Genomic DNA, 25,846 nt, shown 5'->3' on the forward strand with positions numbered 1-25,846 from the left:
TGATTGGTTGCAGTGAGACATGCCCCCACGCTGAGTGACAGGTGTCTCACTGCACCCAATCACAGCAGCCGGTGGGCGTGTCACTATGGAGTATATAAATAAATAAATAAATAATTTAAAAAACCGGCGTGCGGTCCCCCCCATTTTAATACCAGCCAGATAAAGCCATACGGCTGAAGGCTGGTATTCTCAGGATGGGGAGCTCCACGTTATGGGGAGCCCCCCAGCCTAACAATATCAGTCAGCAGCCGCCCAGAATTGTCGCATACATTATATGCGACAGTTCTGGGACTGTACCCGGCTCTTCCCGATTTGCCCTGGTGCGTTGGCAAATCGGGGTAATAAGGAGTTAATGGCAGCCCATAGCTGCCAATAAGTCCTAGATTAATCATGTCAGGCGTCTCCCCGAGATACCTTCCATGATTAATCTGTAAGTGACAGTTAAAAAACACACACACCTGAAAAAATAATTTATTAGAAATAAAAAACACTAACACATTCCCTCATCACCAATTTATTAACCCCGACAAAGCCCTCCATGTCCGGCGTAATCCACGGACCTCCAGCGTCGCATCCAGCTCTGCTGCGTGCAGGTGACAGGAGCTGCAGAATACACCGCCGTTCCTGTCAGCTCCACGCAGCAACTCAGGTGAGTAGCGTGATCAGCTGAGCTGTCACTGAGGTTACCCGCAGCCACCGCTGGATCCAGTTACCTGACTGACAGCAGCTGATCGCGCTACTCACCTCATTTGTTGCGTGGAGCTGACAGGAGCGGCGGTGTATTCTGCTGCTCCTGTCACCTGCATGCAGCAGAGCTGGATGCGACGCTGGAGGTCCGTGGATTACGCCGGACATGGAGGGCTTTGTCTGGGTTAATAAATTGGTGATGAGGGAATGTGTTAGTGTTTTTTATTTCTAATAAATTATTTTTTCAGGTGTGTGTGTTCTTTTACTGTCACTTACAGATTAATCATGGAAGGTATCTCGGGGAGACGCATGACATGATTAATCTAGGATTTAGTGGCAGCTATGGGCTGCCAATAACTCCTTATTACCCCGATTTGCCAACGCACCAGGGCAAATCGGGAAGAGCCAGGTACGGCCCCAAAACTGTCGCATATAATGTATGCGGCAATTCTGGGCGGCTGCTGACTGATATTGTTAGGCTGGGGGGCTCCCCATAACGTGGAGCTCCCCATCCTGAGAATACCAGCCTTCAGCCGTATCGCTTTATCTGGCTGGTAGTAACATGGGGGGGGACCGCACGCCGTTATTTTTAATTATTTATTTATTTATTTTACTGCACAGTATAGACACGCCCACCGGCTGCTGTGATTGGGTGCAGTGACACAGCTGTCACTCAGCGTGGTGGGCGTGTGTGACTGCAACCAATCACAGGCGCCGGTGGGCGGGTAAAGCAGGGAATACGAGGTTGATTAATGAGCGGCCTGCTTTTTCAAAATAGTAAAAGCCGCCAGAGTTTTTATAACAGCCGTGCAGCGCCGCGCTTGAGATCGGGGAACGGTAAGTATGAGAGAGGGGGGGAAATGACCGAAAGACAGCGAGAGGGACAGATAAGACAGAGAGACCGACCGACAGACATAGAGACCGACCGACGGACTGAGGGAGAGAACGAAACAGAAAAAGAAAAAAGACCGACATCACATGAAAAAAAGCACAAAACGTACAGGGAGCAAACAGAGATGCGTCCGTGTCACTCGGACGTGCGCACAGACCCATTGACTTTCATTGGGTCCGTGCTGCGTGTTGCGTGCAGAAAACGGACATGCTTCCGTGCAAAACGCACACAGGTACGGATCACGGACACGGACAAACGGGCATGCATCAAAAACGCACGTGGAGCTTTTATCATACAATAACATTGGTGCACGTTTGGCCGTGTCTCCAGTATACACGGAAACGGACCAAACACGCACGTGTTTCACGGATGTGTGTTTCAGGCCTAAGAAAAAACAGGAGTGGGTGAAAAATACAGCAGTGGTGCCCGTGTTTCTATTATACTATTCCTTTGATTGTTCATCTCCTGGTTTTGGCTACAAATCCTGAGGTAAAAAATTCACTAAACACTCAACGTGTGCACATGGCCTTATGTAAATTGGGTTACCTGTGAATTTTTACACAAGTTTTTATTGCTTTTTTGATGCTCCAGTTTTTGTCTCTTTTTGGTGTCATGTTTTAAATAAAGCTGCTTTGTTCTTGATACTTCCTGGTATTTGGCTTTGACAAAACTTTATTGATATACTTACATGCAGATTTTATGCGTTTTTGATGCTTTTCTGCAGTGGAAAGGCATGTGAATTTTTTTACTGAATTTTTTCCATGTCTAATGCAATTCTATGAGGAAAATCTGCACGTAAAACTCAGCGTACCCGCAGGAGAAGTTGAAACATGAACCGGAGGTCAGATAATGCTGAGTTAAAAAAAAAAGCACAGCGGGCCGGAGATTTCTAGAAATCCCATCAACCTAGAGTAGCTGTAGCTGTAAGATGAGACATTTTTGATTCAGCTAAAATATGCTGTGAAAAAACTCACCAAAACCTCATCGATGCACACAGCCGAAAAATATTTTATGTTGAGTATTCTCCATGATGAGTTTATATACCCTCTCAAGTGTATAGTGTATACTTGCAATAACATCCTGTAATGAAAAATGTGTTATTATTCATCAATTAAAAGAATTTTAACCCCTTCACGACCGAGGACGTACTGGAATGTCCTAAGTCATGTTGCGGTAATCACCGGTGGTGATCCCTGCACATGTCTGCTAATTTGAATAGCAGACATGTGCGGCTAACAGGCGCAGGTGGATCTGCGACCCACCTGCGCCTATTAACCCCTTAGATTGCTCTGTCAAAATGTAACAGCACAATTTAAATGGCCGCGATCACGAGGAGTCGATGGTTGCCATCTAGCATAGGGTGATGTGATGACTCCTGCAGCTATTATGGCGTATTTCCTGGTAGAGCCAACAGAGTGCTGGCTCTAATAGGAACACAGCATTTCTGCTGATTAGAGCTATGCAGCTCTAATCAACAGAAATGAACAAGTGATCAGGCTGCTGATCCTTATAGTCCCCTAGGGGGACTAAAAAAAATTAAAAAAAAGTTTTAAAGATTTTTTAAAAAATAAAAAAACATAAAAGTTGAAATCACACCCGTTTGCCCCATTGAACATTAAACAATAAAAAAAATAAAAAAATATACACACATTTGGTATCGCCGTGTTCAGAAATGCCCTCTCTATCAATATAAAAATCAATTAAACTGATCTATAAACGGCATACAGAGAAAAAAAAAATTCAAACGCCAAAATTACATTTTTGGTCTTTTCAAATTTTTGTGCAAAATGCAATAACAGGCGATCAAAATTTAGCATCTGCGCAAAAATGTACTAGTAAAAATGTCAGCTCGAGATGCAAAAAATATAGTGTCTTTGAGCCCCATATCCCGAAAAATGGGAACGCTACGAGTCACAGAAAATGGCAAATGCCCATTTTTGGACATACGTCTGAATTTTTCTTCACCCCTCAGATAAAAGTAAACCTATACATGTTTTTTAACTACAAACTCGTACTGACCTGAGGCTTCACATCGACACATCAGTTTTACCATATAATGAACACGGTGAATAAAATATCCCCAAAACAATCGGGCAATTGAATTTTTTTGCAATTTTTCTGCACTTGGAACTTTTTTCTTGTTTTCCAGTACACTATATGGTAAAACCCATGGTTTCATTTAAAAGTACAACTCGTCCTGCAAAAAACAAGCCCTCATATGGCAAGAATGACAGAAAAATAAAAAGGTTACAGCCCTCGGAAGAAGGGGAGCGAAAAACAAAAACGAAAAACGGAAAATTGCCTGGTCATGAAAGTTTTTTTTTAAAAAATATTGAATTTAAAACTGTGATCATGTTAGATTTAAATGCCTTGTAAAGGGATGTTTTATGTACAGAATTTTAACCCTGAGTGATTTTGCACCTTGATGAGGTCATTTTACAAATCAGTGTCTACAAATATATACAAGTGTAATATAATTATTACATCTGTGCCTTAGATGATCACTAGTCACTGTCTGCATCAAAGTCCCTTGGCAACTGACTATCCTTGTAGAAAGCAATCAGGAGAGGTTTTGATTATGCTCAGTGCAGTGCACACTTTGTCCACTAGGGGGCTTCTGTCATCTCTGCACATATCCCAGATGCAGAAAACACAGCAGCACTTACAAAGCTTCCAGATTACATTGCTTCATAGTACAGGGCAAGCAGGTGGACTCCTGCAAACCTCAGGATTTCTTGCTTTGTTAAGTGTCACAAATCTTCAAGGAGCTTCCTCTGAATTCTTTCTGCAGTGCATCATACAGTCTGGAGCCAGTAGTGGATGCAAGGTATGTGCAGGCTACTCTATTATCTACTTCCATTATATTTTAAACTGTTTCAAGGAGTTTGGAAGTCTGAGGACTCGCAAAGGAACATGAATTAGTGTCTTAAAGGATCATGCAAAGCCAATGAAGCAATAAAGGATCCAAACCTGAAAAAAAAAGCAAAGAGCCCTAAAATGTGAGTATACCCTCAGCATGTGAAGACTTAACCAGAGAATACCTGGCACTTGTCTATAGCCTGACAATGAGCCCTGAAAACTGCCTGCTGCTGGACTTTGAGGGGGATAACTTTGCTCTCAGCAGCTCCTGCTTCAATCAGAGCTCAAACCACTCCTCAGAGGACTGGTTCTACCCCGGGGTGACCTATGCCATCGCCCCTGTGTATGGACTCATCATCCTTGTAGGACTTGTTGGGAATGTGACTTTGATCAAGATATTCTGCACTGTAAAATCCATGAGAAATGTCCCCAATCTGTTCATCTCCAGCCTGGCTTTGGGAGATCTGCTATTGTTGGTGACTTGTGCCCCTGTGGATGCCAGCAGGTACCTGGCAGACAAGTGGTTGTTTGGCAGGGTGGGCTGCAAGCTCATTCCCTTCATCCAGCTTACATCTGTGGGAGTATCAGTGTTCACCCTCACTGCCCTCTCAGCTGACAGGTACGTGCCAGGGGCTTTATATTCTTTAGAATATCTGTTAATATTTATGTTACTTATTATTATTATAATTATTATTATTATTATTACTGTTATTATTATTATTATTATTATTACCATTATTACCATTATTATTTTTATTATCACTGCCATTATTATTATTATTACCATTATTATTATTATTATTATTATTATTATTATTGTTGCTAATGTTATTATTATTATTATTTATTACTGTTATTATTATTTTTATTATCACTGCCATTATTATTATTATTGTTGTTGTCATTATTCTTCTTCTTATTATTATTATTATTATTATGTATTACTGTTATTATTATTCTTATTATTTTTATTATCACTGCCATTATTATTATTGTTGTTGTTAATAATAATAATAATAATAATAATAATAATAATAATAATAATAATAATAATAACAATAATAATAATGGCAGTGATAATAAAAATAATAATAATAACAGTAATACATAATAATAATAGTAATAACAGTGATAATAATAATAATAATAATAATAATAATAATAATAATAATAATAATAATAATAATAATAATAATAATAATAATAATGATAATAATATCACTGTTATTACTATTATGTATTACTGTTATTATTATTTTTATTATGTTGGCGCTATATAAATAAAACATATTTTATTATTAGCACTGCCATTATTATTATTATTATTATTATTATTGTTGTTATTATTACTATTATTATTTATTAAATAACAATACAATACAAAACTAATTTTATTAATATTATTAATAGGATGATGATTGTTGATGATTATATAATATAATATTTTTTTTATTTTACTCACTTTTACATAGCGCTATCAATTCCACAGCGCTTTACAGATGTGATCAGCACTGTCCCCATTGGGGCTCACAATCTAAATTCCCTATCAGTATGTTTTTGGAGGGTGGAAGGAAACAGGAGACCCCGAAGGAAACCCACACAAACATGGGGAGAACATACAAACTCCTTGCAGTTGATGTGGGATTTTAAACCAGGACCCCATGATTGCAGGACTGCAGTGCTAACCAGTGAGTCACTGTGCTACCACTAATATGAATAATAATATTAATACTAATAATAAAATGATAATACATTTTAGCTACATATTCAGATATCAAATTCTACTGCAGTTAATCCCAAAATCCCAAAATCTCAGTTTTCCCATATCACAGTTCAGGATGGGGGTTTATTTGACAGGGTAGTCACAGTCACATGATAAATGGGGGTCATGTAGGACAAAAAAAAAACAAAACCCAAAAAAGTAATATTTGCTTCCCTAACTCTGCCAAGATTGTATTACGTCTGATAGAAAATAAAATCATAGTTGTCCACAATATTTACAACTTGCCCTTTTGCTAAATTCATTAATCTCAGCCTCCTGGACTCCCCTGAGTATGACATGGATGATATTGGTATTAGGCTAAGTCTCTACCTAAATTCTCAGGTGTTGGATAAAAGTTCAGCTTTAAGTAATAACAATTTTCAACTGTATTGAGTGATATAATATCGTATAAAGGGAAAACAATCGCATATAATGCTTTTAATGGAAATAATATATTGTACAGGAATAAAATACAGATACCTCCCACCAACAATAAAATATTGCACTTGTAGAGACTGGATACTAATTGGAATAAAATACTGTAATCATACAATCTAAATACTACCAGAAATAATAATAATAATAATAATAATAATACTAATAATAATAATAATAATAATATATAAAAATATGTCCTCATACAGTTTCTCTACTTCCAGGAGTAAAATCCTGAATACTGCCTTGTTCACATTCTGTCTCTTTCCATTTTATTGGGAAATCCTAGCACATGGGTCCCTTGTGATTTTACTACTACATAGGTTGTGATAATGTAGGTAATGAATTGTAAAGATATCACGTTTTAACTGTTAACATCACCAAATTGTTTATATAGTCCAACATTTCTAATAATATACTCCTATGTCATTATATTTACTATTTTACCATATTTTGTATCTCTTTTTAGAGTACACTTATTATACCGTATGTACTGATGACTTTCCAGTTAATTAATAGTTATCTTAAGATATAGCATCACTACATGTTGCTTCTTTTTTCCTGGCAGATTTTGGTCCTGAAAATAGAAGCAGCATGTCAATTTTTTCTGCGCTTTTCCCTGCGGATATAATCCACTGCAGTGCATGAACTCGATCACCACAATGGATTATATCTGTCAGTGCTGCACTTGCAGCACTAACACTTTGCCTCACACACCATACATCCGGCATGGTGTGTGAGGCTCTCCGTAGCTCAGTAACTCAGGGTCGTCATGGTGATGAACCAGGGTTGCGATGGCAGAGATAAGGTCCCTGTGATGGCATTACAGTGACCTGATTGCCAAGGAGAGGTAAGCAATTCCTCTCCCTGCTTCCTGAAAGCTGTGTTTCCGTTGATTGCAGCATTCAGGGGGTTAGACTACCGGGAGCGGCGCGGGGACTGCTTTGAGCAGTGAGAGCCGGGTCTCAGCTGTAACATCAGCCGGAGACCCAGCGGTGATCGCGAGGGTACAGCGTAAGAGGCCTTGCGATCGCCATGACTAAAAAAACAAATAAAAAACACATGGACAAACGCATGGAAACGCATAAACGCATAAAAAAATGCATGTTTTTTTTCTGCCACATTTTTCCTGCCAAAACAAGCAGTTTTATGTGCAAAAAATCTGCACCCAAATCTGCTATGTGGGCACATAAGCAAGTCAATGGGAAACCCAAACTTTTTCTTAAAGATTTTCAAAAATAATGCTCGGGTTCCCCATTGACTGCAATGTGTTCAATATTTGTGATGATTACTGGAATAGGACTTAAGGGTGCTTTACACGCTGTGACATCGCTAGCGATTGCTAGCGATGTCACGAGCGACAGCACCCGTCCCCCTCGGTGTGATATGTAGTGATTGCTGCCGTAGCGAACATTATCGCTACAGCAGCGTCACACGCACATACCTGTTCAGCGACGTCGCTGTTGTTGCCGAACAATCCTTCCTTCAAGGGGGAGGAGCGTTTGGCGTCACAGCGACGTCACTAAGCGGCCGCCCAATAGCAGAGGAGGGGCGGAGGTGCCGCCCACCTGCTTCCTTCCTAATTACCGGTGGACGCAGGTAAGGAGATGTTCGTCGTTCCTGCGGTGTCACACATAGCGATGTGTGGTGCCACAGGAACGACAAACACCCAGGGGCATGCACCACCATCGATATTATGAAAAGGAGCGACGTGTCAACGATCAACGATTTTTGACGTTTTTGCGATCGTTTATCGTTGCTCCTAGGTGTCACACGCTGCGATGTCGCTAACGACGCCGGATGTGCATCACTAACGACGTGACTCTAATGATATATCGTTAGTGATGTCGCAGGGTGTAAAGCACCCTTAAGTATTCGGTACGAATATCCTGAACCGTAATATTAAGTATTTGCTCATCACTAATCACTGTCTTACAGAGAACTGTATATGGACGACATATTCTCCTGCTCATCCCTTAAAACGCACAAAACACCAGGATTTTCCTATATAAGCTAATGCCAGTGCTATATTGGCACTATCAGGCTGATCCTTTACATACCTTTAGTTGCCAGCTAGGATGTATAGGTTTTGAAACACAAGCAAGTAAAGTTTGTAAAATGAAAATTTTTTTGATTGGCAGCAGCTGCCGAATAGCTAATAGCTGGGGTGGGGTTTGATAGTGATTCCCGCCCGCTGCCTGTCCATCCTTCCACTATCTATTAATTCCACTATTAAAGTGTTTTACTAATGGTTGTGGCTATAAATCATGGTGGCTAGAAGGACCTTACTGATGGCATACCAATGTGACCAAAAGGAGCAGGGCCTCAGCCAACAACTGATACCAGAAAGTAACGTTATTTTTCTGTTGGCTGAGGCCCCGCCCCTTCTGGCCACATGGGTATGATATCAGCACAGGTCCTTCTAGTCATCATGATTTATAGCCACAACCTTTTATAATAGAATTATCATAAATAATAGTGGGAAGATGAACAGACACAGGGTGGGAATCACTATCAAAACCTACCCCAGCTATTAGCTGCTGCAGCTGCCGCCAATCAAAAAGCTGTTCATTTTACAAACTTTACTTGCTTGGGTAAACCTATACATCTGATCTCACAACTAAAGGTATGTATAGAATCAGCCTGATAGTGACAGTATAGCACCGGGTTTAGGTTATATAGCAAAATCCTGGTGATTGGTGCACTTTAAGCTCACGGTATCATTTACCTAGAGCCACTTTAGTAAAAAAGACAAATATTTGGATTGTACTGAAAACTAGATAAAACCGATGCAATTATGGGAATGACGTAAAAACTGCATACACACATTGTTTAAATTGTCTCTTTTGTTATTCTGATAGCTAATATATGACATAAGTGTAGAATAAACGGACTGTGTTTAATAAGTAGGGATGATCGAATACTGCAAATATTCGGCAACGCCCATATTCGCCGAATATGTCGCCGCTATTCAACTATTTGCGAATATTTGATGCGCGATGTAAGTTTATGGGAAACCCGGATAGTTGTCGAATAGCAACTATTTGGGCTTCCCATAGACTTACATTGCGCATCGAATATTCGCATAGCGGCGACCTATTCGTCGGCTATTCGCAAAGCCGAATATTTGTGATATTTGATCATCCCTAATAATAAGATGTATTCTATAAAATGCTGGAAATAACCATGATCTAAGTGCGGCAGCGGATCCTTGCACTTTATGATCCTCCTTATATTGTTACTTATCTTTATACCCAATACTGATGATCTAGACATAGACAGTCACACAAAGCTCAGGAGCTGCAGATCTCCGCACACCGGAGCTGATTATTCAGTCCAATCATGTTCCTTGTGTCTCCAAAACACCTGGTTTGGGATAATGGGCCATTACAGGACATCATTCAGGATTCTGCACCGAGGGTTATCACAAGATCATTTTATTCTCTAACAATAAAAGCCCGGGTCACTAACATATTGAAACGATCACCTGTGACTGGATATCATTGCTGAGCGTCCCGAAGCATTAGGACGATGCAGAGGAAAAGTGGCGTCATTCCAACTCAGTAAACCTATGGGATTAATTCTGAAAAAGCCGTGTGTGACAGGTTCCATATATCACCGAGTCCACCGGTGTATACGTGGAACGCTCCTCTGTCCTATATTATCTGGCAGACACAGACTGCTTCAGCTATTTAGGCATATTTCTATATTTGTAAATTGCATTGACACCAATAGATGGGAATGAAGCCTCCGGCTATTCTAACGCCACTACTATCAGGAGGCTGCTTTGTACAATGACTTGATCCTCTGTTCTGCCTGTTTCCCTGTTGCATTGCACACATATATACCGCACATCTGTATGTTTCTATGCCTTATATGTTCACAGTTTGTGAATCTGATGCGCTATTAATGCAGATAATGATAATCCTACCGCGACAGAGAAATCCGATCCGTCCACTGTCAGGTGTCAGTACAAAACTCTATAAAAGCTACTATATTGTTGGTACAAATACAGTGTAAATAACTGATATTTTCCAGGATTAAAGGAATATTCTTCTAATACGATTTTCTCCCCTATCCACAGAGATGGCTAAAGACTGCTTTACACGTTGCAATTTCGCATACGATATCGTATGTGATTTGCAACGCCCCCAGCGTATGTGCGGCACGTTCAATTTGTGAATGTGCCGCACATACGAGTAACCCCCCCGTCACACGCACTTACCTGTCCATACGACCTTGCTGTGGGTGGCGAACGTCCACTTCCTGGAGTGGGAGGGACGTTCGGCGTCACATCGACGTCACGCGGCAGCCGGACAATAGAAGTGGAGGGGCGGAGATGAGCGGGACGTAAACATCCCGCCCACCTCCTTCCTTCCGCATTGTGGGCCGGGAGCCGCAGGACGCAGGTAAGATCTGTTCATTGTTCCCGGGGTGTCACACACTGCGATGTGTGCTACCCCGGGTACGATGAACAACCTGACGTTCAATTCATGAGGAATGAACGACGTGAGTGCGATAAACATTTTTCCGTTCAATCGCAATCGCACGTACCTGTCACACACTGCAATGTACTTACAATGCCGGATGTGCGTCAATTACGACGTGACCCCGCCGACACATCGTAAAATACATTGCAGCCTGTAAAGCGGGCTTAAGTCTCATAGAGAATAAATGGAACAGCAGTGCGCATCCTCAACTGTTGCTCCATTTATATAAGAACCATTTGGTGATTTGGGGGCATCAGCCATTGGACCCCACTGATGTAAAAGTTAGTTTGTGCATAGGTGATAACAACTTACATAGTTACATAGGTTGAAAAAAGAGATAGCTCCATCTATTTCAACCTTCCTCCGCCAGTTCTACATTTTGTCATTAAATCATTTATAACCAACAATGTTGTGTGTACTGAGGAAATCATCCAGCCCTTTTTTAAAAGCTGTTATAGTATCTGCCATTACTACCTCTTGTGGTTGGCATTCCACAGTCTGACTGCTCTAACTGTAAAGAACCCTTTCCTATTTAGCTGCCGGAATCGCTTTTCTTCCACTCGCAGTGAAACGTTTTTCTAATATACCCAGTAATTCAGTTACCTACAGACGTAGCCTTTGTAAACTAAAGCCTGCTTTACACGCTGAAATGAATCGTACGATCGCATTTGCGATCACACCCGCCCCCATCGTTTGTGCGGCAGGGGCAATTTGTTGCCCGTGGCGCACAAAGTCAGTAACCCCCGTCACACGTACTTACCTCCCGAACGACCTCGCTGTGAGCGGCGAACATCCACTTCCTGAAAGGGAGGGACGTTCGGCGTCACAGCGACGTCACACAGCCGCGGGCCAATAGAAGCGGAGGGGCGGAGATGAGCGGGACGTAACATCCCACCCACCTCCTTCCTTCCGCATTGCCGGCGGCCGCAGGTAAGCTGCAGTTCATAGTTCCCGAGGTGTCACACGGAGCAATGTGTGCTGCTTCGGGAACAATGAACAACCGGCATGCAGAAGGACGTTCGATATTTTGAAAATGAGCGACGTGTCAACGAGCAACGATAAGGTGAGTATTTTTGCTCGTTCACAGTTGCTCGTAGCTGTCACATGCTACGATATGTCAAACGATGGCTGATGTGCGTCACTAACAACGTGACCCCGACGACATATCGTAGGATATATCGTAGCGTGTAAAGCCCGCTTTACACACAACAAAAATATCACAAGGCATGAAGTCAGCTTTTAACATTTAAAAGGAATCTGTCACCAGGTTTTTGCCACTCATCTGAGATCAGCATAACATAGACACAGAGATCCTGATTCCAGCGATACGTCACTTACTGGGCTTGATAGTGTAGTTTTGATAAAAATCACTGATTAATCAGCAGGAGATTATCATTTGAGGACTATTTGGCATGTTGCCAAGTAGTCCAGCATATTCATGAGCTTTGTATAACTGCTAGTTCTGCAATAGAGAAAACATTGATGTTATCAAAATGACAGCAAACAGCTCAGTAAGTGACACATTGTTGGAATCAGGGTTTCTGTCTCTACATTATGCTGTTCTCAGATGGGGGAGCAAAAACCTGGTGACAAATTCCCTTTAAAGAAAATCAGACAGCAAAAAAGATGCATTTATCTGCATAAATCTTGAGCTGCAGTCTAATTGGAAGTGGGGCTGCAAGGAGAAGACAAGTTATTCCCTTCCTGCAGCCGCTTGCCTCACGTCATTGGGGTGGCACTGCAGCAGTGAACAGTCAGCATTCACTACACAGTACACATGCTACAATCACTCTCTCTGCTGCCTGACTGACAGCCCGCTCTCTGACTTTACAACATAGGAGTTACTTCTAGTTGTAAATTGCCCCTAGTACAAATAATACTTGGCTCAAATAATAAGTTATTTTCTAACAATACATTACATTTAAAGGGAATTTGTCACCAGGTTTTTGCTACCCCAACTGAGCGCAGCATAATGTAAAGACTGAGACCCTGATTACAGCAATGTGTCACTTACTGAGCTATTTGCTGTCATTTTGATAAAACCAATGTTTTCTCCCCTGCAGATCTAGCAGTTATACAGAGCTCATAAATATGCTGGACTACGTGCAGCACGTTAAGTAGTCCTGTAATGATAATCTACTGCTGATTAATCAGTTATTTTATAAAAACTACACTAAACAGCCCAGTAAGTGACACATTGCTGGAATCAGGATCTCTGTCCCTACGTTATGCTGTTCTCAGATTAGGTGGCAAAAACCTGGTGGCAGATTCCCTTAAAATCCATAGTCTTAAAGCTCCCATATACAGCAGATAAAACTTGTCCAAACCTGCCGACCACCTAATTTTTATGGGAGCCTCCCCACGCTCAACCAAATAATCTGGATCTGGTAGAATTCAGCCTACCCATTTTTTTTTTTGGAAGGGCAGATACGACAATACTCGATGGCGAATACATGAACGCTTGCCTTTCTGTGTATAGGGGGGGAATCAGAAGAGAAAGCTCTAGGCACATAGTTTAACTAATTGCTATTTTAATCATTCATGAACAGCCTCGGTTATACTGACCGCCATATCCATAGCTCTATTTCCCGTTGATTTAGTGTATTATCACACAAACATACCATGTCATTTCATACTTTTGGCCTATTGGATTATTTTTATGTTTGTGGAAAAAATGAAATCATTTTTTTATATCACTTTTCTGACTATATTTTCCATATTTCAACATCTATATATATAATTGCCTTATTCTGTCTGTCTGTCTGTCTGTCTGTCTGTCTGTCTGTCATGCTCCGAAATTGTGTCCTTACGGTGACACAAAGCTGATTGGCCGCTGGGCTCGCCATGGCCCCGCCCCCCCACACGGATTGGCCTCTCGCCCCGGCTCTCTGTAGGCCCCGCCCCCCTCACGCAATGCACGCTCGCTCTGGCCCAACTGACACGGAGCCGCGACTCCCAGGTGAGTACACACACACACATCAGATCACACTCACTCTCACACACACCTCACACATCACATCCACACACTCACAACATCCTGGGATATCGCTTGCTTCTACACCGGCTCCGTCAGGATCCCAGCAGCGCCACACATAACCTTGCGATGCTGGGATCTTGACGGAGGCCGTGAAAGCTGGTAACCATTATACACATCGGGTAACTAAGGTCCCTTGGTTACCCGATGTGTATCATAGTTACCAGTGTACACCGGCTCACACTCACTCTCACACACACCTCACACACACATCACATCGCATCCACACATCAAGGTCCTGCAGCGGCGGAAAATACAGACACATAACAGCACACACACATAACAGCACACACACACACATACACACACACAAATCAGATCACACTCACTCTCACACACACATCACATCGCATCCACATACTCACAACATCCTGGGATATCGCTTGCTTCTCGGCGGCGATACTGTGGAGTGAGCTTCCAGGACCTGCGGTAGGATCACATGGCCAGAAGCATGTGATATCCCCGGATGTTGTGAGTATCAGCGCGTATGTGCGATATCGTCAGTGCCTGTGTGTGTGAGTGTATGCGATCGGGTGTGTGTGAGTGTATGCGATCGGGTGTGTGTGAGTGGATGCGATCGGGTGTGTGTGAGTGGATGCGATCGGGTGTGTGTGAGTGGATGCGATCGGGTGTGTGTGAGTGGATGCGATCGGGTGTGTGTGAGTGGATGCGATCGGGTGTGTGAGTGTCGGCAGAGGAGCACGGCATGCTGGAGGAGGCTGGGAGCAGAGAGGCTGATCATGGGGAAGGCTGGGAGGAGAGAGGCTGATGCTGGGGGAGGCTGGGAGGGGGAGGCTGGGACGAGGGAGGCTGATGCTGGTGGAGGCTGATGCTTGGGGAGGCTGATGCTGGGGGAGGCTGGAAGGAGAGAGGCTAATACTGGTGGAGGCTGATGCTGGGGGAGACTGGGAGGGGAAGGCTGATGCTGAGGGAGGCTGGGAGGAAGGAGGCTGGGAGGAGAGAGGCTGATCCTGGGGAAGGCTGGGAACGGGAGGCTGATGCTGAGGGAGGCTGGAAGGAGAGAGGCTGATGCTGGGGGAGGCTGGAAGGAGAGAGGCTGATGCTTGGGGAGGCTGATGCTGGGGGAGACTGGGAGCGGAAGGCTGATGCTGAGGGAGGCTGGGAGGGGGAGGCTGGGAGGAAGGAGGCTGATCCTGGGGAAGGCTGGGAAGGGGAGGCTGATGCTGGGGGAGGCTGGAAGGAGACAGGCTGATGCTGGTGGAGGCTGATGCATGGGGAGGCTGATGCTGGGGGAGACTGGGAGCGGAAGGCTGATGCTGATGGAGGCTGGGAGGGGGAGGCTGGGAGGAAGGAGGCTGGGAGGAGATAGGCTGATCCTGGGGAAGGCTGGGAAGGGGAGGCTGATGCTGAGGGAAGCTGGAAGGAGAGAGGCTGATGCTGGGGGAGGCTGGAAGGAGAGAGGCTGAGGCTGGGAGGGGAGAGGCTGATGCTGGGGAAGGCTGATGCTGAGGGAGGCTGGGAGGGGAAAGCTGATGCTGGGGAAGGCTGGGAGGACGGAGGCTGGGAGGAGAGAGGCTGATCCTGGGGAAGGCTGGGAGAGGGAGGCTGATGCTGGAGGAGGCTGGAAGGAGAGAGGCTGATGCTGGCGGAGGCTGATGCTGGGGGAGGCTGGAAGGAGAGAGGCTGATGCTGGTGGAGGCTGATGCTTGGGGAGGCTGGGAGAGGGAGGCTGATGCTGAGGGAGGCTGGGAGGAGGGAGGCTGGGAGAGGTAGGCTGAGAGAAGAGAGGCTGATGCACACACACACACACACACACGCGCGCACTGCACAACACACCACACACACACACACACACTGGGAACCACAAACAACTGCCCTACACAGACACCCACACACACAGACAACGCTGCACACACACAACACCCAACACACAAACACCGCGGCACACACAAATATACGCACATACCGCACAACACACACATTGCACAAAACATACCTCCCCCCAAAACACACCACACACACACAAACCGCGCAACACACACACACAACGCTACAGACACACAGCGCTCCACAAACAACGCAACACACGCAACACACATACAACACCGCTCACCCCCCGTCACACCCAGACAACACCCAGAACATGTACAGCGCCTACACAAACACTTGGTAACTACACACAACAACATCTCTATATATATATATATATATATATATATATATAACAAAAATCATACATGAGCTACACAATACGTAAATTCTAGAATACTCGATGCGTAGAATCGGGCCACCTTCTAGTCTTGTATAAATAGTTTGAGTACCTTATGACGATTGCACGGTTCAGAAGCAAGATATTGTAATCACAGTAGTTCTTAAATTACCTTCTGTATTATCACAGCAGCCCTCTACCTCCCCAAGATTGCCCACCTCTGAACTATGTTTGATTAGCTGTTACGTTCTATAGCAATCTCCAAAAGACACAAGATCAGGCTGAGCGAAGATGACTGTTTGGAATAATCTATTTTACGGTAAATTTGATTTCCAACAGTTCTAAGTGCACTAATGAATAGAGCACTTGTCAATATGTGCAAAGGGATTTGGCGCGTACACTATAAGCAAGCTAATATTTTCCTTTGATAATTCTTAGTAGGTATTTGGACTTTGATAGAAATCCATTGCTGACTGTAAAGGCAATAATAATTTTCCTTATTAAATGACATATAACAGTAACTATATAATAGCCATAGGAATATATTTTAACTGAAAGCCTTACATTGGTCTGTATTATAGACCAGTGCTTGTAAATCTAATAGCTGTTGGTAACTTACGTATTCTCCTGTGCACAAGTCACGCCATTATAGTGTTTTGCCAGTGAATGGATACAATTACACATGCAACCATTTGTCCTATTATTGTCACGTTCATCTCCCTGATTTTAGAGACCAGTGACAGTCTTTGGACTGGAGCCTCTCATTTGGCTCTCTACATTTAAATGGGTTTCGTTTCTCTTAGTACTGAAATGGTTACATGTCAGTTTTTCTCTTGCAGCTTTTGCATGCAGTTCCTAGCGGAGTGTTTCAGCTGCACTTACTTTGTAGTCACGCCCTTCAGGTTTAAATAGTGATGTAACCCAGCAATTAATGCTTAAAAAATACAAAGTCATCTGGTCTCTGGCCGCCTTGGAGGAAGATTCTGTTGAGGAAGTTTCCTGCTCTGTCCTTTTGTAGCTTTTCTCCCCTGTTTGTCTTACCTTACCTTGTGTCTGGTTAGTGCAGCGGTGGAGTCTAGTTTACCTCACCTGCCCTCCACTAGTCAGGGCACCTCAGGGTCTCAGGTTCCTGGTCGACAGTTGCGGAGAATGTATAGGGCCTGGCTAGGAGGGTAGGGACAGCTGCACGTTAGGATAGGTGTCCCACCATCCCCTCTCACTAGTCCCAGGACCCCCCACTGTTATTGTGTCCCCTTTGCCAGTTGTGTTTTGTTGCGCATCAGACGCACGTAGGTCTGAACACTCCCACCACGCTTGTCTTTCCCGGCAAGCGTGACATTTATTTTCTATTTGGATAGCAACTTTAATCTACCAATAACAATTGATTAATGCAATCTTAAATCTTAAAAACAGAAAATAGCTAACAATTGTTGTGCTCCATGGCTATATCATATTTCATACATTTCATACAGAGAATAATAGTGTAGTTGTGGCGCCCTGGACAAGCCAGGTCGTCACAGAACTACACCAACACACCCCACACCCCGGTTAGGCACACCGAAGCCAAACACAAAATCCTTGTTGCCTTCCTCCAGGGGCTGATATCCACACCAGGGGGTGGGCCAGGCGGTTGGTCCCGCCCACCGAGGAGTTCACAGTCCTGGAGGCGGGAAAAGGGAGGGAGATTAGAGTTTGAAGTTGAAGTGAGAGGAGTGAGGTAGAAAAGGAGCAGTCTGAAGGCGGTCCGGGTGTGTGGCCCGGACGGTACAGCAAGGTTGGCAGACGGTGGTGACCGTCTGCAGGAGAGGCTAATTGGAGCAAACCGTGTGGACCGTGGACGGGAAGTGGCCCGGCGGTACCGGATCGGAGAGTAAAGAGAAGCCAGCACCATCCGGCAGGTCTTACGGACCCCGACAAGGCAGTCAAGACCCGATTGAAGGCAACCGCTCAAACCGTAGAGGGAAACACAGTCACCGCCAAGGCTACAGTTCCCAGGGCCAGAGCCTGCGGGCAAAAGGGGCTCCCTCAGCCTCCATCCAAGCTGGGGAGCGGGTTACCGGTGGGAAGCCATTGGAACCGTAGCACAATATAGGTGCAGGGAAAGGCAGTCACCATCAACCTGCCGGGAGGAGAAACACCGCAGCCGTTTGTGGGACCCTTCCATCCAGCCGTTTGTTTTACTGGAGACTTTGCATTGATCATTGGCTGAGTGAGTACCACCGTGCCGTGCGGCATAGCGCTGCCACCGCGATCCTGCACCTCACCAGGCCTCGTAACCCGCCTGCCATACATCCCTACCTCCCTCACCGGGCCCTGGGACAATCAACCCCCTACCCACGGAGGGGAGAACCAACATCCAAGCTGCTCCCCGTCATCGCTCCCGGGATCCCCGTCCAGAGCAGCGGTGGTGTCACCAATCTCACCACAACCGTGGGTGGCGTCACGGACAATATCTCTAAACCCAAACCACCCCCTTTCACTCACGGGCGAGGAACGCCGCTCGAGTCCCCGGGATCCGGCCCACCGCTCGAGCCACCACCGAGCAGCAGCAGCAGCAGCAGCTGGACCTGAGCAGTGGGTGAGCGCAGCGTCCCCTCCTCCGACCGCGACAACTTGGCGTCACGAACAGGATCTTACAGCTCTGCCGTCTGGTAGAGGTGCGCCTTGTGACCGCCGGAGGTGTCCGGCCGAAAATTTGGAGAAGCCGCCATTTTGGGCGCGAAAAGTCCCAGCTCAAGCGTCTCCTTGAGCAGTGGAGGCGCGAAAATCAAAGCCCCGCCCCTGTAGAGGAGGAGCCTGAAAAAGACTAAGGGGGACGGAAACAATATGTCTGCGCCCGACGGAGCCGCTGGAGGAGCGGCGGTCGCAGCCGCAATGGCAACCGCGGATGGGAATGGTCCCGCCCAGGTCCCGGCCGCACTGGCGGGAGGTGCCGTGGCCCCAGCTCTTGCTCAGGTGATGCCGTTCTCCTTGCCCTATGTGCCTGGAGCTACCTGGCTGCCGCAGTACGATGGGAAACCTGATGCGTTGCAGGTTTTCCGGAAGAAGCTTAGCCTGCTACTGGAATTGTACCCTCTAACGTGCAGCGGTAGTGCTGGGGCAGCTCACCGGCACGGCTGAGCAGGAGGCGGAGACCTGGGCCGAGGGGGACCGGTCCTCTGTAGCCACCATCTTTAAGAAGCTACAGACTGCCTTTGAGACCCGTACCGAAGCTGAGCTGCGGATGCAGTTTTACCAATGCCGGCAACGGCCCGCGGATAGCATTCGGGACTACGCCTTGCGCCTGCAAACCGCCCTCCGCACACTGAAGCGGGTAGACACCATCAACGATGCGGACAGCAACAAAATGCTAGTGTAGCAGTTTGTACAGGGGATGAGGTCCTCGGAGGACCACAAGCAACTTCGGCTCTGGGCCCTAGAACACCCTGATGTGGGCTTTGCCATGTTAAAGGAACGGGCCATTAAAGCTCTGCAGCCTCCAGCGTCGAAAGTCCCTGAGGCAGCCCCATGGCCGGCTGAGACGGCTCCCGTCGTGGTGGCCCCTGTCCTCCCAACACCTCCGATACCTGCAACCCCAAGCGGCACGATGGAGGAACTGGCTGCTCAAGTCTGCCGCATGGATGGGGACCTCGCCAAGATCCTTGCCGCACTCCAGCCTCCGACCAGGTCCCAGCCCCCGGCGAAGATGCAGCTCGCCGACAGCCCCGAGGATGTCCCCTGGATGCAGCTGAGAAGGGCCAATGACCCACGGTATGGACCCCCGATTTGTTACAGGTGCAGCAAGGCCGGCCACTACTCCCGACGGTGTCCGTTAAACGAGCAACCCCTGGGGCCACGGGCCAATCCTCAGGAGTAGAACCACATGGCCCCCCAGACTGGCGGGACCGGTACATCGGAGCCCGACCCATCATCCCTGTGGCAGTGGACGGTATCCCACTGATGGCTCTCCTGGACATTGGATCACAGGTAACCACCATACCATACACACTGTATCAGCGGTATTGGGGAAAAGACGAACTAGCCCCCCCAGACGCCAGTATGACACTGATTGCCGCTGATGGACTCCCATTGACCCAAATAGGGTACAAACAAGTGGCCAAGACCGTGGGACGAGCTGAACTGCAACACCAGGGAATGATTGTGATAATGAATGAACCCAGTGATCATAACCCGAAGGTAGTGCTAGGGACTAATGTGATGGAGCACTGTATGAGTGACGTGCTGACCCTACTGCAGCAGCTGGCCGCCACATCGGCGGGGAGCCGACAGAGAGCTGTGCAGCGTGAGATCCGGGCCCTGATGTATCGCCAGCATGTGAACTCGACAGGAGGGGAGATTGGAGGAGTGATAGTGATGGATGCAGCCCCTTTGATTGTGCCTCCCAGGAGCAAGATGATGATTTGGTGTAGGGCCCCAGGTGCGTGACTACCCCGCCCTGATAGAGCCCATGCCCTCCGAACACTGGCCCACAGTAATGGCCGCCCGAGGGGTGGTAGACGTAAAGAATGGGTGAGAGCCCGTGAGGGTGCTGAAATGCGGGGAGGAAGAGGTCAGGCTTCCTCAGTACGCTACCCTTGCCAAGTTGCTCACTCTAGATCCCCACACCATCCATGAGGCCGTTCCCCCAATCTCACCGCCGACTGCCTGCACTCACCCATCCCAGGGGGATTTAGACGAGTGGTGCCGAGAGCTACACGTAGGCACTGACGATACCCCTACACATCACAAAGAAGGGGTATACCGGGTGGTACGGGAGTATGAGCGAGTTTTTAGCAAACATCCTATAGATTTTGGGCAGATGAAAGGGGTCCAACACCACATCTCCACCGGTGAACACCCCCCTATTAAAGAGAGGTACAGGCCTATTCCCCCTGCACACTACCAATGTGCCAAGGACATGTTGAGGAACATAAAGGAGGCAGGGGTTATTAGGGACAGTTGTATTCCCTGGGCCGCCCCGTTGGTGCTGGTTAAGAAGAAGGATGGCACCATGCGGATGTGTGTGGATTACTGTAAGATTAACCAGATAACGCATAAGGACGCTTACCCTCTGCCCCGCATTGAAGAGTCCCTAGCTGCGCTGAGAACCGCTAACTACTTTTCCACCCTTGACCTCACCAGCGGGTACTGACAGGTGGCTGTGGCGCCAGAAGACCGAGAGAAGACTGCATTCGCCACTCCTATGGGACTCTGCGAGTTCAACAGCATGCCGTTCGGGCTGTGCAATGTCCCCCGGGACCTTCCAACGGCTGATGGAATGCTGTCTGGGACACCTAAATTTCGAGACCGTCTTGCTGTACTTGGATGATGTGATTGTGTACTCACAAACGTATGAAGCCCACCTGGAGCACCCAGCCAAGGTGTTCGCGTCCCTTGCTAAGTATGGGATGAAGTTGAAGCCCTCCAAGTGTCATCTGCTGAAGCCCAAAGTGCAGTACCTTGGACATGTGGTGGGTGCGGAGGGTGTCGCCCCCGACCCCGAGAAAATCACCGCCATCCAGGACTGGCTGAGGCCGACCACGGTGAGGGAAGTGAGGCAGTTCCTGGGCCTGGTGGGTATTACCGCCGCTTCATCAAAGGGTACACGAAGATGGCTGCCCCCATGCAGGACCTCCTCGTGGGACAGACCAAAGGTGGTAGACCCCTAGGAGCCCCACTGGTGTGGGAAGAAAGGCATGAGGCATCCTTCTGTCAGCTGAGAGCGGCCCTGACCGGAGAGGAAATCCTAGCATACCCTGATTACAACCGCCCATTCATCCTCTACACCGATGCCAGCAATGTGGGCTTGGGGGCGGTCCTATCCCAGGTCCAAGACGGAAAGGAGAAGGTGATTGCTTATGCTAGCTGAAAGCTCCGACCGACTGAGAGGAACCCTGAGAACTACAGCTCTTTCAAGCTTGAGCTCCTGGCACTGGTGTGGGCTATCACCGAGCGGTTCTGCCATTACCTGGCAGCAGCTAAATTCACCGCTTTCACGGACAATAACCCGCTGACCCACCTGGACACAGCCAAGCTGGGCGCGTTGGAGCAGCGGTGGGTGGCCAGGCTAGCCAACTACGATTTCACAATCAAGTACAGGGTCGGCCGTGCCAACGTTAATGCCGATACACTCTCTCGGATGCCCCACCTGTCAGAAGAGGGGCCCGAGGATGACGACCTCAAAGAGATTGAGTTGCCTGCATTTCACCGGCCGTCCACCGAGAAGGTGCATTTCCATCAACAACGGGTGAACCTGGACCCGCTGCCCAGTCAGGAGTGGCAGGAAGCTCAGGACCAGGCACCTGCTGTCCGCCTGGTCAAGACCCTGGTGGAACAGGGCGCTGCTGGGATAGACCCTGCCGCCCCTGCGGAAGCCCAACGCCTGTGGCGAGAACGGACCCGGCTGTACCTACACTAGGGGAAGTTGTATCGTGAGCTGATTAATCCGAAGACCCATGAGAAGATCCGCCAGCTGGTGATTCCCCAAGCTAACGTGCCCACCGTCCTGCAAGCATACCATGATGGTGCTGGGCACTTCAGGTGGAAGAAACTGGAGATGTTGTTAAGAGAGCGGTTCTATTGGAGTGAAATGCGGGAATCTGTGGAGGCCTGGTGCCAAGAATATGGCCCTTGCGCGCTGAGAAGGAAAGACGAGACCAGCCAGAAGGCACCCCTACACCCGATCATTACGCATCAACTGCTGGAGCTGGTTGCCCTTGACCATGTAAAGCTCACCCCCAGCCGAAGTGGCTACACCTACGCTCTAACCATTGTGGACCATTACTCAAGGTTCATGGTGGTTGTCCCAGTCAAAGACCTAACCGGCCGTACCGCCGCTAGAGCGTTCCAGGCTTATTTCTGCCGACCACATGGGTACCCTGAGAAGGTGCTTACCGACCAAGGTCCGGCCTTTGAAGCGGAAGTATTCCAAGAATTCTGCCAGTTATACGGCTGCAAGAAAATCCGGACCACGCCTTACCATGCCCAAACCAACGGCATGTGCGAGAAGATGAACCACCTTGTCCTGGGCCTCCTTAAGACGTTGCCGCTAGAAGAGCGGAACTTGTGGCCGGAGAAGCTACCTGACCTGGTTGATATGTATAACAACATCCCTTCCAGCTCGACGAAATGCACTCCAGCATACCTGATGAGGGCTCGCCCCGGCTGGCTACCAGTGGATTTGGAAATGGGGTTGGAAGCCCCGGAAGCGCTCCCTTCGACAGCTGAATGGGACACTTGGCGGAGGGTGCAGTACCGACAGGTCCAGGAATTTGTTGAGAAGAACTTGTGCCGGAGTCGGGGGCAACAGGAGCAGTGCTTCAACAAGAAGGCGTCTGCCGGTCCTTTCCAGCCTGGAGATGTAGTGCTGAAGCGAAAAAGAAGGACCCACAAGCTGGATGATCAATGGGAACAAACCCCGTATGTAATACAGCCCACAGGATGGGAAAATGGGAAGGCTTACCAGATCAGCCGTGACCAAGGAGGAACTTTGGCCACGGTTTCCCGAGACCATCTAAAGAGGTGCCCACCAGCGTTGAGGGTAGCGGCTGAAACTCCAGTTCCCAGACCGGCGGAGAAAGAAAAGGAGGTAATCCATACCATGATGGGTGATTTTCCGGCAGACTGGCCTACGCAGAACGGCGCGGTGATTCTTCCAGTGATACTGTTCCCACAACCCGTGGATGAGGAAGTAATGGAAGTGATCAACCATGAGCCAGTGCCCAGGGATGAACCTGTACCCAGCTCCCCTATGCCTCCGCCTGCCCCACATGATAGCAGGGAGGAGGAACTGGTTGTTCCCCCTACCCCATTGCCTGTCACCACTGATACCGGGCCCCGAAGGTCAACTCGTCCCAACCTAGGTAGACCCCAAGTTAGGTACAGGGAAACTACTCTTTAGAGGGGGGGGGCTTTGTGTGATGAGAGTACCGTTTGGAAGTTTGAGAATGATAAGTGAAAATGATTAACCGAAAGCTTACCTGATTTGCAATTTTGATTGAACCGGTCGTTGCCGGCAACTGTTGTCCCCCGTGGGGACTGTCGGTATCCTTGCGTAAGGAACTGCTTACGGACAAGCCCGAGAACTTGCAGGGCAACCACGAACTAGTGGAATGTAAATAAAAATGTTGTTGGCTTGATTCCGTGACCGCCTTCGGAGAGGCTGATTTGGAGGATGGGCCTGGAGGAAAGAGATGGCCCAGGCCCGCCACTACTGTAACCGTTGGCGATCCTCCGGGGGTTCAGGGGTCTTCATGGACGCGGGTCCCCTGAAAGAGACAGAACCCGTTCGGGCAACTTGGTGCTGGACTGGGGTCAAGGGGTGCTGCCCATTTGCTTAGGGGCAGCATCAGGGCCAGGTTGCTTGGGTGGGAGAAGAGCGGAAGCCGTACCGTTAATAAAGACAACCGTTTAGTAACATTTAAGAAATGTGCCTCCCGATGTGGGAAGATTGAAAAAGGCTTGTTTACATGTTTACCGCTTTTTATCTTTTTACAGTTAAAATAAAACCGGTGATGGACGGGCAGCCCGCGGATGGTCTGCATTTTACTAAGGAGGAATGTGGCGCCCTGGAAAAGCCAGGTCGTCACAGAACTACACCAACACACCCCGGTTAGGCACACCGAAGCCAAACACAAAATCCTTGTTGCCTTCCTCCAGGGGCTGATGTCCACACCAGGGGGTGGGCCAGGCGGTTGGTCCTGCCCACCGAGGAGTTCACAGTCCTGGAGGCGGGAAAAGGGAGGGAGATTAGAGTTTGAAGTTGAAGTGAGAGGAGTGAGGTAGAAAAGGAGCAGTCTGAAGGCGGTCCAGGTGTGTGGCCCAGACGGTACAGCAAGGTTGGCAGACGGTGGTGACCGTCTGCAGGAGAGGCTAATTGGAGCAAACCGTATGGACCGTGGACGGGCGGTGGCCTGGTGGTACCGGATTGGAGAGTAAAGAGAAGCCAGCACAAACCGGCAGGGCTTATGGACCCCGACAAGGCTAGGAGTCGCCGTTAAATTTGTCAAATCCGTTAGCGAAGGGAACCTCCGGGGTTTGCCAGCAGTCAAGACCCGATTGAAGGCAACCGCTCAAACCGTAGAGGGAAACACAGTCACCGCCAAGGCTACAGTTCCCAGGGCCAGAGCCTGCGGGCAAAAGGGGCTCCCTCAGCCTCCATCCAGCTGGGGAGCGGGTTACCGGTGGGAAGCCATTGGAACCGTAACACAACAAAGGTGCAGGGAAAGGCAGTCACCATCAACCTGCCGGGAGGAGAAACACCGCAGCCGTCTGTGGGACCCGTCCATCCAGCCATTTGTTTTACCGGAGACTTTGCATTCATTATTGGCTGAGTGAGTACCACCGTGCCATGCGGCACAGCGCTGCCCCCGCGAACCTGCACGTCACCAGGCCCCGTAACCCGCCTGCCCTACATCCCTACCTCCCTCACCGGGCCCCGGGACAATCAACCCCCTACCCACGGAGGGGAGAACCAACATCCAAGCTGCTCCCCGTCATCGCTCCCGGGATCCCCGTCCAGAGCAGCGGTAGTGTCACC

At 47.8% G+C, this 25,846-nt stretch overlaps 1 protein-coding gene across 1 annotated transcript in view; it reads left to right on the top strand.

Annotated features, from left to right (window-relative positions):
• The first annotated feature begins 4,248 nt into the window (after positions 1-4,248).
• Positions 4,249-25,846, top strand: part of GRPR (gastrin releasing peptide receptor) — a 179,773-nt gene continuing 158,175 nt past the window's right edge. Inside the window, exon 1 of the mRNA XM_075335169.1 lies at positions 4,249-5,057. Coding sequence (XP_075191284.1) covers positions 4,645-5,057 — 413 coding nt within the window. The 5' untranslated portion in view covers positions 4,249-4,644. The remainder of the gene's footprint in view (positions 5,058-25,846) is intronic.

Source organism: Anomaloglossus baeobatrachus, chromosome 2 (genome assembly GCF_048569485.1).
Source record: "Anomaloglossus baeobatrachus isolate aAnoBae1 chromosome 2, aAnoBae1.hap1, whole genome shotgun sequence".
In the NCBI taxonomy this organism is placed as follows: Eukaryota; Metazoa; Chordata; class Amphibia; order Anura; family Aromobatidae; genus Anomaloglossus; species Anomaloglossus baeobatrachus.